Source organism: Leuciscus leuciscus (assembly GCF_965113295.1).
Source record: "Leuciscus leuciscus genome assembly, chromosome: 3".
NCBI classification, from domain to species: Eukaryota; Metazoa; Chordata; class Actinopteri; order Cypriniformes; family Leuciscidae; genus Leuciscus; species Leuciscus leuciscus.
In genome coordinates this window covers 9,962,845-9,979,150 of record NC_138727.1, presented here as the reverse complement: position 1 = coordinate 9,979,150, position 16,306 = coordinate 9,962,845, and the positions used below count along the sequence as shown (strand labels likewise).

The following is a 16,306-nucleotide window of genomic DNA, read 5'->3' as shown; positions in this document are numbered from 1 at the left end:
TTGTGACATCGGCACAAAAAGGGTCTATAGATACAGTATATTGTTCAAAATTAAGACTTTTGAGTATTTTGAAACCCTCTAGTTATTAGATGTTAATAAAACATGTTCATAAAAAACATGTGATAATCTACACCTGTTTACTGAGAACTGACTTCATATGTCCACTAAAAATCATGATAACACTTTTGTTTAGGGTCCAATTCTCACTACTAACTAGTTGCTTATTAGCAAGCATATTACTAGGAAGTTGGCTGTTAAAGCACATTTTAATGCCTTATTCTACATTACCATATTCTACATCCCTTAATCCTACCCAATACCTCAAATGAACAATTACCAACTAGCAGTAATTAGGAGTTTATTGAGGCAAAAGTGGACCATAATCTACAGTGTGACCAAACATGGGTCAGAAAAGTCAAATCTGAAAAAAACCCTGTAACATAATTTGTTTGCAGATGCTGTTTTGATATTTTGTTATCTAATGCATTCATACATTTTTAAGCGTGGCATCAGTGTCCAAATACTGTTGGGGCCACGGTCATATCATGCAGGTCAAATTCATCTCATGCAGGTGTTCACAGTGTTAGGGAAAGTTAATGTATTCTTTGACTCTGCATTAGAGTCAGTTACTCTTCAAGAGTGAGCCTAAACTCTTTGCATTATCAGAGCTGGAGATCAATCCTCATTAGCATACTGCTCCCTAGCAACCAGAACATGAACAGGACATCTGTTGTTCTGTAATCGCTTCTGTCAAACAAGGCAGAAGAACAACAGATTACATCATTACCTGCCCCTCTGTTCACCTTTTGACCTGTCTTATAAAGGTCGCTCAGAGTAAACCTACAAACTAATGTGTTGATTGATCCCAGTGGCTCGACTCTTTTGAATCTCTTCACCAAAAAGATTAATTCACTTAAGATTGAATCATTATGCCAATTCAATTATGAGTGAATCATTTTATCATTTACCCAAAATATTCATTCAAAACAATATCATTTAATTTATTAAAGTGGATATTATTACAGTCATTCACGTATAAACTAAAATGAATACTATCATTAAAAACTGAGAAAGACAAATTTATTTATAAATTAAATGCAATTCAGTCATAATTTCGGTTTTATATCTTTTAAAAAAGCAAGACGAAAATCTTTGCGAGTTATCCTTGATTGTGAATGTCTGTACTGAGAGATTTACTGGAAAAGCTATCATGTTGCTGAGCTTCTGTCACGGTTCTGAGAATTAGTTAGGTTAGTAGAATCACTACTTTGAGTTAGTTAGTCCACATGACTGCATGAAAGTGAGCAAGAACGATTCATTCACTTCATTCATATCAGAGTCGACTGAAACACCACTACAGCAAACTCATCCATCTTTACAGTAATACAGTTTCATTTATCTTCAACGCAGTGTTGAAGTACATATGTGCGCCATCCCTGCTTCAAGACCATTCTCCCAGGTCTGAATACAAGACGCCATTTATTTACTTGCAAGCCATGTGTTGTAAGTCATTACTACAGTCCGTAGTGGTGCATGCTGGCTGGGATGTTGTAAGTCTCATTTCATGGGCAGGTTGAGGAATGATGTTGTTAGCTAAAGGGCTGCCTGAAGGTTAGTGTTCATACTGATGGATGAAGAAGCTTATTGCTGTAGTGTTACTCTCACACCATGGACGAAATACCAGCAAGTCAGGTGTAGGGAAATGACTCATCCTCCCAAACTGTTCATTATAAAATAAAACCTGAAGGAAATTACTGTCCTATCTCCTTTCTCAAAGCTCTTTGTTAAATTCACTCTTGTGTCCTTTTTTTAACCTTTTTCCACGTCCCCTCCCTAGGGTTCATTAGCTTACTTGATTAAGTGGAGGTTGATTGTCTTTTTCCTACGGGACCTTTTGTGATATATGCAATGAGTTTGAGTGGGGATTGTGGGAAACCAATGATTGGCTGTGGGTTTGGATATTCAGAGGGGCACGGCTGGTTCAGAAGCCATTGCTTTCTCAGGCTTGCTACAGAAACTCTTGACTATAGAAACTTTTAAATCTGAGATAGAGTTGTTACTCATCTATCATGCAGTGTTGTCATCCCACGCAGCATTTTCCATTATAGCCACTAGATAACTTATCACAAATGGGCTATGAAATATGAGGCAAGTCAGTTCTTGGCTCGCTTCATTTCAAAGCAGATGTTTCTGAGGACGCTCTCCTACAAGCTAGTATCCTACAGCAGTGCACTAAACTGGTAATTAGCTTTGTTTACACTCGAAAGAAGCACTTTTCCATTCATCCTCCACTTCCTTTTTTGAGAATGATTGATAATAATGATACTTTTTGCATCATTAAAGAAATAGTTCCCCCTAAAATGAAGATTTTGTCATTATCTAATTGCTCTCGTCTTGTTGAAAAAACCTATATGACTTACTTTGTGTGGATCACAAAAGGTATTTGTATTTATTAATTTTTTATCATAATTTTTTTTAAGAATGTCCAGTCTTTTAAATATAAGTGAATGATAACTGGGGCTTTCAAAATGACAAAAAGTGCATGTAAAATGTAAAAAGCTTACATTTGGATCTGTTCCTTACATAAAGTTATTAAAGCAGCACTCAGTAGCTTCGGGATTTCTTCGCTGTATTCTCGCTTTTTGCTCGCAGGTTTCTCTCTAGAGCTCCCCCCACAGCTTCGGAATAGATATTTGACAACACTGTTGTAAAAACTCGTTGGTGATTCTCAGACACCAGAGGCTATAGATCAACGACATCAAAGCAGATGGGACATTCTTTAAAACGTCTTCTTCATTCGGGTTCGGACAGCGTGAGGGAGCGCAATCATGACAGCATTTTAGCAGATTTCTTTTGGCCGTAAAGCAATTGTCTACATCGCGAGACCTGATATCACACGAGACTTCCTGACGCAGAGGCCGGCGGCCCACCGGCTCAAAGTTGCAAGTGCGTATTTTCCGCTCACGGGCACCAGGGGGGTGCGAAACAACCACCATTCAACCCGAAATAAGTAATATAACCATTCCAATGACTCCGAAGCTGTTCAGTTAAGGTAAAAAAAGTTACTTAGTTCACCTTTAAATGATAAGGGTGCTTTCACACATGGTTCGATTGACTGGTTCAAACCCGAGTTCGATTGCTGCCCCTGCTGGATTGTGTTCACATTATATTATTTCTGTCCGAACTGCATCAAAGCAGCAGCTGTTTACCAGGAGAAGGTGGTAAAATGCACAACGGTGCTCACCTCACTTTTAGATTTTTGGTTTTTGATTCTTTGGTTTCCAAAGCATCAGCACATAATGGCACTTGTGTCTGTCTGATGCAAATGTGTGCAAATGTTCTGAAGAACACGGGAGTCCATTTCTACTGAAGAAGATCAGAAATTACATATACATTCTCTCTGCTTGCAGTACGTCAGTCACGCTTGTCAGGAAAGTGAGTGAAACACACACTCAAATTAAATCCTACGTCATTAATAGAGGTTCACTCCTGCGATTTAGTACGATTGCGTTCATATCAGCAGCAAACCGTACTTGATTTCACATGAACCGTACCCCAGACCACCCTTTTTATGCGGACTGGTACGGTTCACGGGTGCACACCCGAGTTCGGAAAACAGAGTTCACATCATCCAAATGAACCGAACTCTGACATCAATCGAACCCGGGTGTGCACCAAAAGTGCTAGAGTGAAAGCACCCTAAAAGACTGTGAATATAGCAAGCACATCATATGTTTTTTTTTCTGACACTTTTATTGTGCTTTTGTGTCCTTTTTGACACTTGAAAGCTTCAACCCCCTTTCTTTTTCTTTGTCGTTTGTCTTCCTGTTCCAACATTCACATTCAGCTGCAAACCATGAGTGACATTTCAGAGCTAAATGTGTTAACACGCATGGTTCAATCAACAACAAATGCGGAGAAATGAATCACAGTTTTGGTGTGTCTTTTAAAGCGAGCCATGTTTATGCAATAAATGTACATAGATTCATCATTTTTATAGATATAGGCAGTCATTTTTTGGTTGTACTTTTGCAATTGCATTTGACTGAGGAGACAGTTGTTGTTGGTAAGATGCATCATGAATCATAAATGCGATTAAACAGAGTACCCATCAAAAGTTTGCACCATGATTATTGGCATGTGAAGTTGAAAACATCTTCAACAAGTTCAGCTCAAGACCTCATATTGCATTTAATCTTGTTCCATTCTGTTGCTTCATCTTGCAGTTTTTTGACACTTGAATGCATCCTGTGAATGTCCCATAAGAAACATTTCTGATTTTGAGTCTGGTCTGGTGGACCCTATTTATACAGGTTCTCCTTAAGATCAGCTAGTCAACTATTCATGCCACCCACCAACAAGAGGATTAAGAAAATATGTAGTTTTACCCATCTGTTGGATAGATGAAATATTGCTCATTCTTGTCAGAGTGAGTAATGCTCCTTTTTCTCCTCGCTAATTGGTCCTTCTGCGTATGGTTGCCATTATGCATGAGCATTTACAAATCCATTTACAAAGCTCTCTTTTTTTTTCCCCCTCCAGTTCGTGGCACAGCCAAACTGTCAGCAGCTCTTGGCCACACTATGGTATGATGGATTTCCTGGCTGGCGTCGTCGTCACTGGGCAGTTAAGCTGGTCATGTGTTTCATTATCGGCCTGCTCTTCCCTGTCTTCTCGCTGGTCTACCTTCTGGCTCCCAAAAGCGCGCTGGGGCTCTTCATCAAAAAACCCTTCATTAAATTTATCTGCCACACAGCCTCCTACCTCACCTTCCTCTTCCTCCTCCTCCTGGCCTCACAGCACATAGCACGCACCAACCTACACATACAGGGCCCTCCGCCCACTGTGGTGGAGTGGATGATATTACCTTGGGTGCTGGGTGAGTATGATTGTGTGTGTGATGATGGGGATGTAGGTTGTTTAGCTTGTAAAAATTTGTAATGAAATATATAATGAAACTGCATATTTATAGTGTGTGCAAGTTGACGCTGTATAATGGATTTTTACTTAACCCCTTAGCCCTAAGTAATAAAGTCCTGCAATTATAATTAAGCCCTAACAGCTTTCAACTTTTTTGTAGATTATTTCCAGCTTTGATATTTGTATATTTGTATATTTATTTTAGTGTTTTCAGACATGTTTTAGACCTTTAAGATTAAAGTTTAAAAATCTCACATTGACTTACAATTCAAAATGTAACTGACATACCTGTAGATTGAAATGTTAATCTATCTCATACAGATATATTTATATAAAACATAATTTACAGTGCATAGTGTGCAATACCAAATGTAATTTGATAAACCCATTATTATTATCCTATTATTGCCAATTACCAATAAATTGTCAAGATTAAAATTTAAAAATAAATAAATAAAAAACATAAAAGTGAGTTTAGGCATCACAGCTTTATAATTTACAGTTGATATTCATTGTGAGATTTGATTACATTTAACTATGTTATTCAATTTTTAAGTTATTAGTGTTTTAAAAATTAAAGTGAGTGTTAAACAATGGCAAAGCTCATCTAAGTGTAAAAGTGGCAGAAATGAGCATGAACAATTAAAAATGCAATTTCACCCAATAAATGCATACAAAAACATTTACAATAAATTCAAATTAAAACAGTAATAACTAAAACAAATCTACAAGTGAATTCAGGCATCACAGCGTTATAATGTACAGTATGAAAAATGTATATTCATTGTGAGATTTGCTTATGATTAAATGTAACATTGTTATTAAATTGAATTATTTATTAACTTTTTCATTATACTAACTATAAGTAACTTTGCAGCTACTTGTCAACTAATTCTCATTAGAGCAGACTAGTAGACTGTCAGGTGTTAGGATTCGGGTAAGAAGAATAAGTTGACATGTAGTTTCATAGTTACTTAATAGAATGTATGTTAAAAGATACAGTTAGCAGATATTAAGCAGACAGTCTACTAATAGTTAATAATTAGAGTTAGTTGGCATGTAGTTACAAAGTTACTTGTAGTTAGTTGGTCTAAACTGGACAATCAAAATAAAGTGTAACCGTTTTTTAATTAATAGGTAGCCTGGTTAAAACCAGACCATTCTCAGTAGTAACTGAGTTATGGTCTGGCAAAGCTTCATTACTAACTCATTTCCAAAGGGTCGTCACCAACGGACGTCGCTCAAATGCCTCTGGGCGCAATTGGATAGACCTAAAACCAATCAGAGCGATCGTCATCGTGTAAAGCCCACCTCAACGTTTCTGATTGGTGCCGTGATTTCGACGGATTAGAAATGGGCTTGAATGAGCTCTTTGCCAGACTACTTGCAGAGCAAATCTAAATTTGCCGGAAGTTGTCTGGGTTTTCCCAGGCTAATAAATAGGGTAAATGAGCATGCACAATTATTAATGCAATATTATCCCATATATATCCAGTTATATCAACCCATATGATAAATTAAAGTATCTTTCAATAACTGATATATTCCATCCCAAGTTTATTCCTATATGTTTGTGTGTTTCGCACATAGGCTTCATATGGGCTGAGATTAAGGAGATGTGGGACGGAGGTTTTAATGAGTACGTCCATGACTGGTGGAACCTGATGGACTTTGCTATGAATTCTCTGTATTTGGCCACTATTTCTTTAAAGATCGTTGCTTATGTCAAGGTGAGCTCCTCCCTTAATTGTTTTGCTCTCGGTTCAGTCATCCTCGCTCATACTCGAATGCACGCGAGCACATGCACACAGACACACTCCAGACTCCATGACCATCTGCAGCTGTGTTAGTCACCCTGCATGGAAGGGTCTCAGCCCACACGAGTCCCTTACAGCGTGTGTGTGTGTGTGTGTGTGTGTGTGTGTGTGTGTGTACATTTGTGAGATGAGAAATCCAATGGTCCAAGCCATATCATTTGTTCTGTTTTGCATTTGGACATGTTCTCAAGAAATGCATTTAAAGCTATAAATGTTTGTGTGAATGTTCCTGACTACATGTATTATCATTTTATAGTATTATGATTTCAAAACGTGGGAATAGAGGGTGAATTTATGAGTCAGTTAATATTGTGCTCTTAGTCCCAGTAGAGAGCAGAATTTAAAGCAAGAAGAGCTCGGCCATGCCTTGCACTCAAAAGCCAGCCTTATTTCTCTGCCCACTGAAACATGGAATTGAAGGATGGTGCAGAGGGAAGAAGCCGTCTTGTTCCAACCTCAAGTTATGCAAGGCAAAAGCTCAGGAAATCTCCAAGAACCTATTTGACCGTTGACTCAACTGCCTGGAAAAACAATACAAAAGCTAATGGATCTGTAGTTGCCGCATAAAAAATGTCCATTTTTTCTTTATCAGACCATTTCAAAACATTCTAGAGGGAATTCACTAATGATTTGAACCTGTTGATAGTGTTGTCATTTGCATCTGTTGTCTGTATTGTTACAGCACCTGATTAACTCAAGGAATTATGCAAATCAGGTAATGGTGCATACACGCCCACAAAATTAGTGCTGATTGCAATTTGCATTTCAATTTTTTTCTTTCCAGTGCTTCACCATTGCAATCTCGGCTCTTTAAAATGGCTAAATATTGCTCGACTACACAGCACGTCTTTTGCTCTCCATCTTTTGATCATCATTTGATGAATTACTGCTGCCACGATCACTAGAAAATGCACACAAACATACTTTTTAAATACAATTACTGTCAGCTTCTGCAGGTGGTAATAGCGCAGCGTTAACTGCATCAGGCAAATAAGCCAATCCGTTCATGTTTGGGAATTCGATCCATTGAGCCACATTTGCATAAAAATAAGGCTTATTTGCCCAGAAACAAATGACAGTGACTTGGCAATGAATTTAAATATGCATGATGCAGCGCTATATCAGTGCATTTAGCACCTGCTATGTTGGACTGTGGGTGTTACAGTATGTGAATAAGGCTAAAAATGGACTCTACACAAATATGGAAACTCTTGGCCAACCAACTGTAAGGATGGTCCCATTGTACATACACTACCGTTCAACAAATATTAAGCAGGGCAACCATTTTCCACACTGATAATAATATTAAATGTTTCTTGAGCTCCAAATCAGCATATTAGAATGATTTCTGAAGGATCATGTGACACTGAAGACTGGAGTAACGATGCTGAAAATACAGCTTTGCCATCACAGGAATAAATTACATTTGAAAATATTAGTTATTAAAATAGAAAGCTGTTTTTACTATATTTTTGATCAAATAAATGCAGACTTGGTGAGCATAAGAGACTTCTTTCAAAAATGTTACCAACCCCAAATGTTTGAATGGCAGTGTATGTAACATGCATTCTTGCAGTACTTTTGCATCATGTTTGCGTAGCTAGAATCCCTTCTAACGCTGAAACTAAATCATGAAATAATTAGCAATATTTCTGAATGTTTTTATGTTCTCTCCAGTATAACAGTTCTCGTCCACGAGAGGAATGGGAGATGTGGCATCCGACGCTGATCGCTGAGGCTTTATTTGCCATTGCTAACATCTTCAGCTCGCTTCGACTCATCTCCCTCTTCACAGCCAACTCTCATCTGGGCCCACTGCAGATTTCTCTGGGCCGTATGTTGCTGGACATCCTCAAGTTCCTCTTCATCTACTGTCTTGTGCTGCTGGCCTTTGCCAATGGACTCAACCAGCTTTACTTCTACTACGAGACCGAGGCAGCAGACGAACCCAACCACTGCAAGGGGATCCGCTGCGAGAAACAGAACAATGCATTCTCTACGTGAGTTTATCAGCTTTTATGACCGGGCTAGCACCTTCATATTTCTTCATCCCTCCCTTTGTCATCCGTTTGTTGTTTTATTTTGTTCTTTTCTTTTTGTTCTTTAGTGAATCAGTTTGTTTGAATCAGTAAAAAACTGAGTCACAGATTAATTATTGTCCCTGCAGTAAATCCTGTGCAGCATTTTACTTCTTTTTGAAGTGATGTATGAAATAGAGTTCTCGTTTCTATTACAATCATTTTGTAGTTCTGTAGTTTATCACTATGTTATATAAACTGAGAGGTTTTCTAATTCTATTTGTGGTATTTAGTGTAAATTGACTGTTATGTATCATTTTAATTACATATTTAAAAAGATATTGGAGGCTTTTTTTACATAGCTTCAATATATAGTTCTGCAGTGATGACGTATTTTTGTCGGACAACCCGGAAGTTATCATCACCCTGGTTCACAATGGGATTTTCCCATTTTGACTTTTGGATTATTGCAGAATATAAACTCTGTGACCAACAAAAGTTTATGATTCTGGTTTCGCTTTATTTTGATGGTCCCTTTAGCACATTCTCTTGACTATAAGTAACGTTGCACGTACATGACTACTAACTCTCATTACAGCATTAGTTGAGTATTAATAACTTTAGTGTAAATTTCATCTAACAGTTGGGGGGACAATAAGCAAAATTTCTCAAGAGCAATTTTTTAAGGGGACACAAATAATACTGCCAAAATTGTACTTGTAAGGATATGTGTACACAGAGGCAAGCCTTACTTACAATTATTAAATTATTTGCGTCCTCCACATAGTATTTTAGGTTTCGTCTGGGACAGAGGACGTCTCTTACTTAGATATTCAACTGCTGCAAGTCCACTGATCTGCCACGTAACATCATATTGAGCAAAACCCAACACAAATATCTTCAATATTAGCCTAATATCAGTTCACTCATAAACTTATCGCCATTATAATCGCTAGCATAGCGGACTCGTGGAAAAATACATTGGATATCATATTTTTTTTGTCATGACTAATTTAGTAATGACTCAGCATCATCTGTATTTAAGAGAAAAGAATCATTTCATCCAATGTTTAAAGTGAATAAAATAGCCTTGACAGTCTACTTATCCCAATCATGTGCCGAGGGGTAAAATCCAAATTTTGGGGGAGGGTTTCTCTGGTAAAAATCATATTCTGGGAGGTACATATCGCGTTATTGGGGTCTCTTCAACACGTTTCAACACTTGAACCAGTGTAAACGTAGTCCAATTTCGCGGGAAAACCGCAGACTTTGCAATACTATAAAGGGGGAAAGCAGGCAGTGGACCAAAGCACTGTGAAGCAAGGGAGGGGGGACTCAAAATGTTTCTAAACTTAAAACACTTGTTTTTGCTCCGCTTGCGTTTGTATTGTTTTGCTACTTACACAATTATTTTAAGTAGCCTATATAGCATTATATTATTTACAATACGCAGCATGGTTTTTAATGATATTTTCAGTGGTGGACAATCCTCAGATAGGGTTTGTCCCATTTACCCATTTGTTAACAACCGCTTTCTTCATTGTCGTCGTGTCCAGGCGCAGTTCCTTCATCAGATCTGGATACAGCCTGGATCCGACGGACTGCGGTAAACCTCGAGATAAACAGAGAGACTAATATTAACGTAGACGCCATCCTTCTTATGATGTAACAAGTACATCAGGATTTATGGGAAGTGTTCCCAGTTCCGGCTGACCTAAACTATGCAGCCTAACATTGAATTATAGAAGTCTATAATGTGTTATGTGTATACTAGGCCAAAGATATGTGTTTTTAGTTGGATTTGTTAACAACCGCTTTCTTCATGACTAGTAAAAGCTTTTAAAAAATCACAAGGAGTCACACATACTGATGTATTTTATGCCATAGAATAAAACATCAAAATATCTTGAGCATATGTTAAAAACAGACCTTATTTGATCATTTGTTAAAAACAGACTTTATTTCAGGCATTTAACCAAAAACCCATTGACTTCAGGAAAATGAAACCACAAGTACAAAAATATGTCATCCTGATATGTCAATTGGCCCCCATATAGCTTCAATGTAGTTAACTACATTTTATTAGCACTATGTAGTCAAAATGGTACCTTGACTGTTGTTTGAAGGAAGCTTGCTCAACACTGTTTGTTTACAACATACATTCATCCTTCCCTGCACTGCAGCTCCAGGTCAGGCTCAGTCAATGCTGATGCTGATTCTGAATATTCATCAAGACCTCTTGCTTTTCCTGTGATTTGTTGATCAGTGACACATCGATAACTGCACAATCATCCACCACTGCACAATAAATTCAAGAATCACCTCATGAATATTTGAGAGCAAGCATTGAGATAGAAGATAAATCTGTGCTGTGTCTCTCAGAAAACTGCAGCTGCTCTGTGAAACATAAATACCTGAAACATAAAATATATGAGCATGTTGTTGAATCGTCCTGGGATTTTCTTGCATTTCCATCAGAATTCAGTTTTTTTGCCTGCAGCTGCACATGAGCTGTATGTGGCATTATCACACCGAGATATCAAATCCCTCAACTCATATCACATCTGAAGCAGCACAAGCTCCTTCAGGCTTCCTGTGGTGTTTTCTGAGCTTCAGTCACAGAGACTCCCCTTCACAGATTAAAGTCTTTGACATCCCATACGGCTTGAGCCTTTCAAAGGGACATGTTTTTATTAATAAGTATTTTGTCTGCTTTCCCAGTAATACTTGCACTATTAGAATTTTTAATCTGAGACCATATTGGGAAAAAAAGAACAATTTCCCAATAGGGTAAGAAAAATCAACTTGATTCAAGATTTATTCTCTGAAAACAAGTATTCTCAAATAATTGAGGATTAAATTTTTTATTTATTCAACATTTATTTATTTAATGTTTCGCTATTATTTATTTATTTTTGTTATTATTTTTGCAGTGCATTGCAGCAAAAAAGATTTCTTAGGACAGGTCTTACTCACAGTACACTAAAAAAATATTCATGTCTCCTCTATATTATTTTGCCCTTTGAATTGGAAAGCTTGAAATGCCAAATGTCGGCTGAACCGGCACAGGATGTGCGAAGCTGCTGGCTCTAGTGGGCTGCCAGTTGTTATGTCACTATCTCTGACAAGCCAGTGAGGTGCTTGAGGCAAACCTGTGTGCCTCCATTAGGGCTCTGCCACGGCAGGTCTGTCACGGCAGTCATGTGGTTTAGGTGCTAGACACTTTTTTTATTTTTTTTTTATTACATGAATGTGGCAAAAATATAACATGGATACAGCCTTCTAAATTTGGTCCATGTGATCAAAATGGACACCACTATTCACACAGATATATCGATGCCCTGCGGAGGTCACTTGCCTCTTCACATGTACTGTATGTATGTATATATATATACAGTATATATATATATATATATATATATATATATACAGTATATTGTATATAGGATGAATAAAGATCTGAGCAACTACTTTGACAAGGGCCAAATCTTTATGGTCAGATGACTGGGTCATAGCATTTCTGAAATGTCAAGCCTAGTGTGTTGCTCCTGGTCACTATGATGACCCCTGTCCACAGCCGAAAGCCCCTACAATGGGCACATGAGAGTCGGAACTGACCTTGGTGCAATAGAAGAAGGCCTTGTTCGACAAGTCCCGTTTTCTTTTACATCCATGTACATGTGCGCAATTTACCTGGGGAATTATACACTACAAACTATCACGTGTTGTTATTTGTATTGTTTGTTTTTTGGCCATGGGCACAAAGTGAGTCAGGGCTGCCACTGCTGTTGGGAATTAAATGCAGCGAGAAGTCTGTTACAAACAATAAAATATTTTTTTCCCCACCTGTACCGGATGCTGCACTTTTCGTTCTCAGCTTTTACTCCATAGCCTTTTTGTGTGTTTCTTTTATATGCCTGTGCCACTGAAGTTTCACTCATCAAATGCTATCACACGCTGTTTAATACCTGCTCCCATGCATGATCCATGTCATCTCTGTTCTGTTCAACTCCTTTTTCTGGAAACCATATTGTATTTATCTCTGCCAAAACTTGGATGAATGCTGACAATGTTGAATATTTAATGCAATGGGGGGGAAATGACTATTCCTTTCACCCTAAGGGAGCTCGTAGATGCACAGGAGCTCTGTAGCGTCTAGCTGGGTTATTTACACAGCTGTGAGACTCATGTCTTATTGTATGTGCATGTGTGTGTGTGTGTGTGCAAACCATCAATTTGTGAGATTCATTAAATTTTAAATACATTTTCAGACAGTCAGTGCAATGAAGATTAATTTAAACTTTCTAAATGCAACTGCAATAGAACAATAAATACAGCAATGGATTTAAACACTGATTTATCATATATATATATATATATATATATTTTTTTTTTGTACGCGTTGTAAGCCTATGTTTATGCATTGGAAGCATATTTAACAAAATGTGTGACCATTTGAAGTGTCCAATGCTTTTTATGTATATTTTATGTATATATACACAATGTATATGTTATGAACTGCTCCGAGACACGAAGGTTGAGGATCCAAATTCAGTTTATTAAAGTAAATCCTAATCAGAATCAGAATCCAGGCAAAGGTCATACACAGGCAGGCAATCGAAAAAAAAGACAAATCCAGAGGGTAAGGCAGGAATGGGAAAACCAGGACACGGGCAGAGATCAAGAACCAGGAACAATGACAACAAAGGAAATGCAGTGGAATAACGTAAAAGACTTTGCAGGGAATGATGAGGTGAACCAGGCTTATAGGGTGAACTTAACAATATAATGAGACACAGGTGATTGTGATATTCAGGGATGATGAGTCCGGGCAGTGAATTATGGGAAATGTAGTTGTGAGTGAATAATGATAGTCTGATGTGGAGTGCCCTCAGGTGGCTCTCAAGGGCACTCCAGCTGAGGACCATTACAGTATATGTTATTTACTAACATATTTAGAATATGGGAACATTATTTCACATTTTATTGGGTTATTTTTATTTATTTTTTTGGTGGGGGAGAGTAAATTGTTACAATTTCCCCCATCTCTCCAAGTCATAATCTCTCACATTCACCATCATTCACACACAATAATAACTTGATCCATTTCACATTATTTCCTAATGAAATGTTTACCCCTGGAGCTTCGTGATCTTCTCTGGCCCATCCTTAACGCATCTGTGATGATGTTGCACAATATTCCTAATCATGTTTCTTTCTTTCTTTCTTGCCTTTTGTCCCTTAATCTTTCAGGTTATTTGAGACACTTCAGTCTCTGTTCTGGTCGATATTTGGCCTCTTGAATCTTTATGTAACAAATGTGAAGGCTCGGCACGAGTTTACCGAGTTTGTTGGAGCCACCATGTTCGGCACCTACAACGTCATCTCACTGGTGGTTCTCCTCAACATGCTCATCGCTATGATGAACAACTCCTACCAGCTGATCGCTGTGAGTACTGAGCACAATAATCCAAAGGCCAGAAATACACAGTTTCAGTATCCTGCTGACTTAGAGAGGATCGAATACGAGAGATGTAGGCTTTTCAATAGGTGTCACAACCATTTAAAAGTTTATGGTATGGTTTATGTTTTTTTTTTTTTTTTTTATCATATGTTGTTCTTCTCACCAAGGCTGCATTTATTTTATCAAAAATAATAAAATAATATTGTGAAATATTATTACACTGCTTTCCACTTCAATATATTTTCTGTGATGGCAAAGCTGAATTAGTCTAGTCAGTGTCACATGATCCCTCATTCTAATATGTTGATTTGATCCTTTGATGCATAGAAAGTTCTATTTATTTGAAATAGAAATATTTTGCAACAGTATAAATGTCCTTATTGTCACTTTTGATCAGTTTAAACCATTCTCGGATAAAAAAAAAAAAAAAACGTTACACCCCCAAACTTTTTAACGGTAGTGTATATTATCACAAATTGTCATTCATAGTTTTTTTTTTTATATAATATACTGTGTAATATAAATATTAATTTGTTTTATTATATACTATATCAGTGGTTCTATCTATATATCTGTGTCTGCCATGATTATGACAAAGCGGCTTGTTTTCAAATGTTTTTAGGAAAAGAAACTGAGTGTATTTATATATTTGTTAACCATGATTGATTTTGTGATTCCAGAACATATTCTTCAATTAAAACAATAGTTATTGAGTGAATTAAAAGTTATTTGAATATATTAATAATCATTTATTCATTTAAATACTTTGAATTCATCTTGGGAACCCCTTGGAAGTTTGTTGAGAACCACAGTACTTGATGCATTGGTGAATATTTTGTTGATTATTATGATTCAGTTCTTCTTCTTCTTAATTATTTTGTTACTGTGCCTCAGGACCACGCTGACATCGAATGGAAGTTTGCTCGGACCAAGCTGTGGATGAGTTACTTTGATGAGGGTGGGACACTCCCTCCACCGTTCAATATAGTCCCCAGTCCTAAGTCCTTCTGGTACCTGTGTCTGTGGGTACACGGGCGGCTCTGCGGGTCGGAGGCTGCTCCACCTGAAGAAATCCCCCATAAACATGAGAATCTGAAGGAGTTTACGGTAAAGAAAAACCCTGAATTAATTTGAACATTCTCTCTGTGATTTCATCTGAATCTGATCAAGTGGTTCTGGTTTAAATGACACTTTAAGCACAATGCAGCCGGCTCATTGTGTAACTGATTACCCATTACACTGACTAACAGCACAGCCACACACATATATCAGCATGTTGAATGCTAAAACAGCTCATTTACATTTTTATTGCTTTTGAACTATTGGTTTTTTGACACATAGTGGGCTGCAGTAATTGTATTTAGACTGGTATCATCATGCATTACCAGGTATCACTGGGTGAAAGAAATAGTGTACATGTAAAAATCTTTGACTTTAAGAAAGACAACAACTTAAAAAAATCTAGCACATTCAAATCAACATCAGATCAAATATTCTGCTTCAAACCTTGATCTTCCGATTAAGTCAGTGATGTCAGTGTTGTATGTCTACAACACCTTACACCTCAAACATATCTGCAGTGCACATCTACACTCATTGGGTTGCTTTCTTTTTGTTTTAACATTAAGACTTTAGGTTCAAATATACATCAATTTCAAGGGAAAGTACAGAATACACTACCATTCAAAAGTTTGGGGTCAGTAAGACGAAAGAAGTCTTCTGCTCACCAAGGCTGCATTTATTTGATCAAAAATACAGTAAAATAGTAATATTGTGAAATATTATTAAAATTTAAAATAACTATTTTAATTCTAAAATGTAATTGATTCCTGTGATGCAAAGCTGAATTTTCAGCATCATTCCTCCAGTCTTCAGTGTCACATGATCCTTCAGAAATCATTTTAATATGCTGATTTGCTGCTCAAGAAACATTTATGATTATTATCAATGTTGAAAACAGCTTAATATTTTTGTGGAAACCGTGATACATTTTTTTCGTGAATCTTTGATCAATAGAAAATTCAAAAGAACAGCATTTATTTGAGATATGAATCTTTTGTAACATTTTAAATGTCTTTACTGTCACT

General features: G+C 37.2%; 1 protein-coding gene across 4 annotated transcripts in view; it reads left to right on the top strand.

The window, feature by feature from the left end:
* trpc5a (transient receptor potential cation channel, subfamily C, member 5a) overlaps window positions 1–16,306 on the top strand; it is a 74,756-nt gene that overhangs the window by 51,160 nt on the left and 7,290 nt on the right. For 3 of the 4 annotated variants that reach the window (XM_082163614.1, XM_082163615.1, XM_082163616.1), the window contains exons 4-9: window positions 4,543–4,879; window positions 6,511–6,650; window positions 7,420–7,452; window positions 8,415–8,737; window positions 14,009–14,204; window positions 15,114–15,326. In XM_082163614.1, the coding sequence (XP_082019740.1) occupies window positions 4,543–4,879; window positions 6,511–6,650; window positions 7,420–7,452; window positions 8,415–8,737; window positions 14,009–14,204; window positions 15,114–15,326 (1,242 nt within the window). The remainder of the gene's footprint in view (window positions 1–4,542; window positions 4,880–6,510; window positions 6,651–7,419; window positions 7,453–8,414; window positions 8,738–14,008; window positions 14,205–15,113; window positions 15,327–16,306) is intronic. The other variant, XM_082163617.1, reaches the window with a different exon arrangement.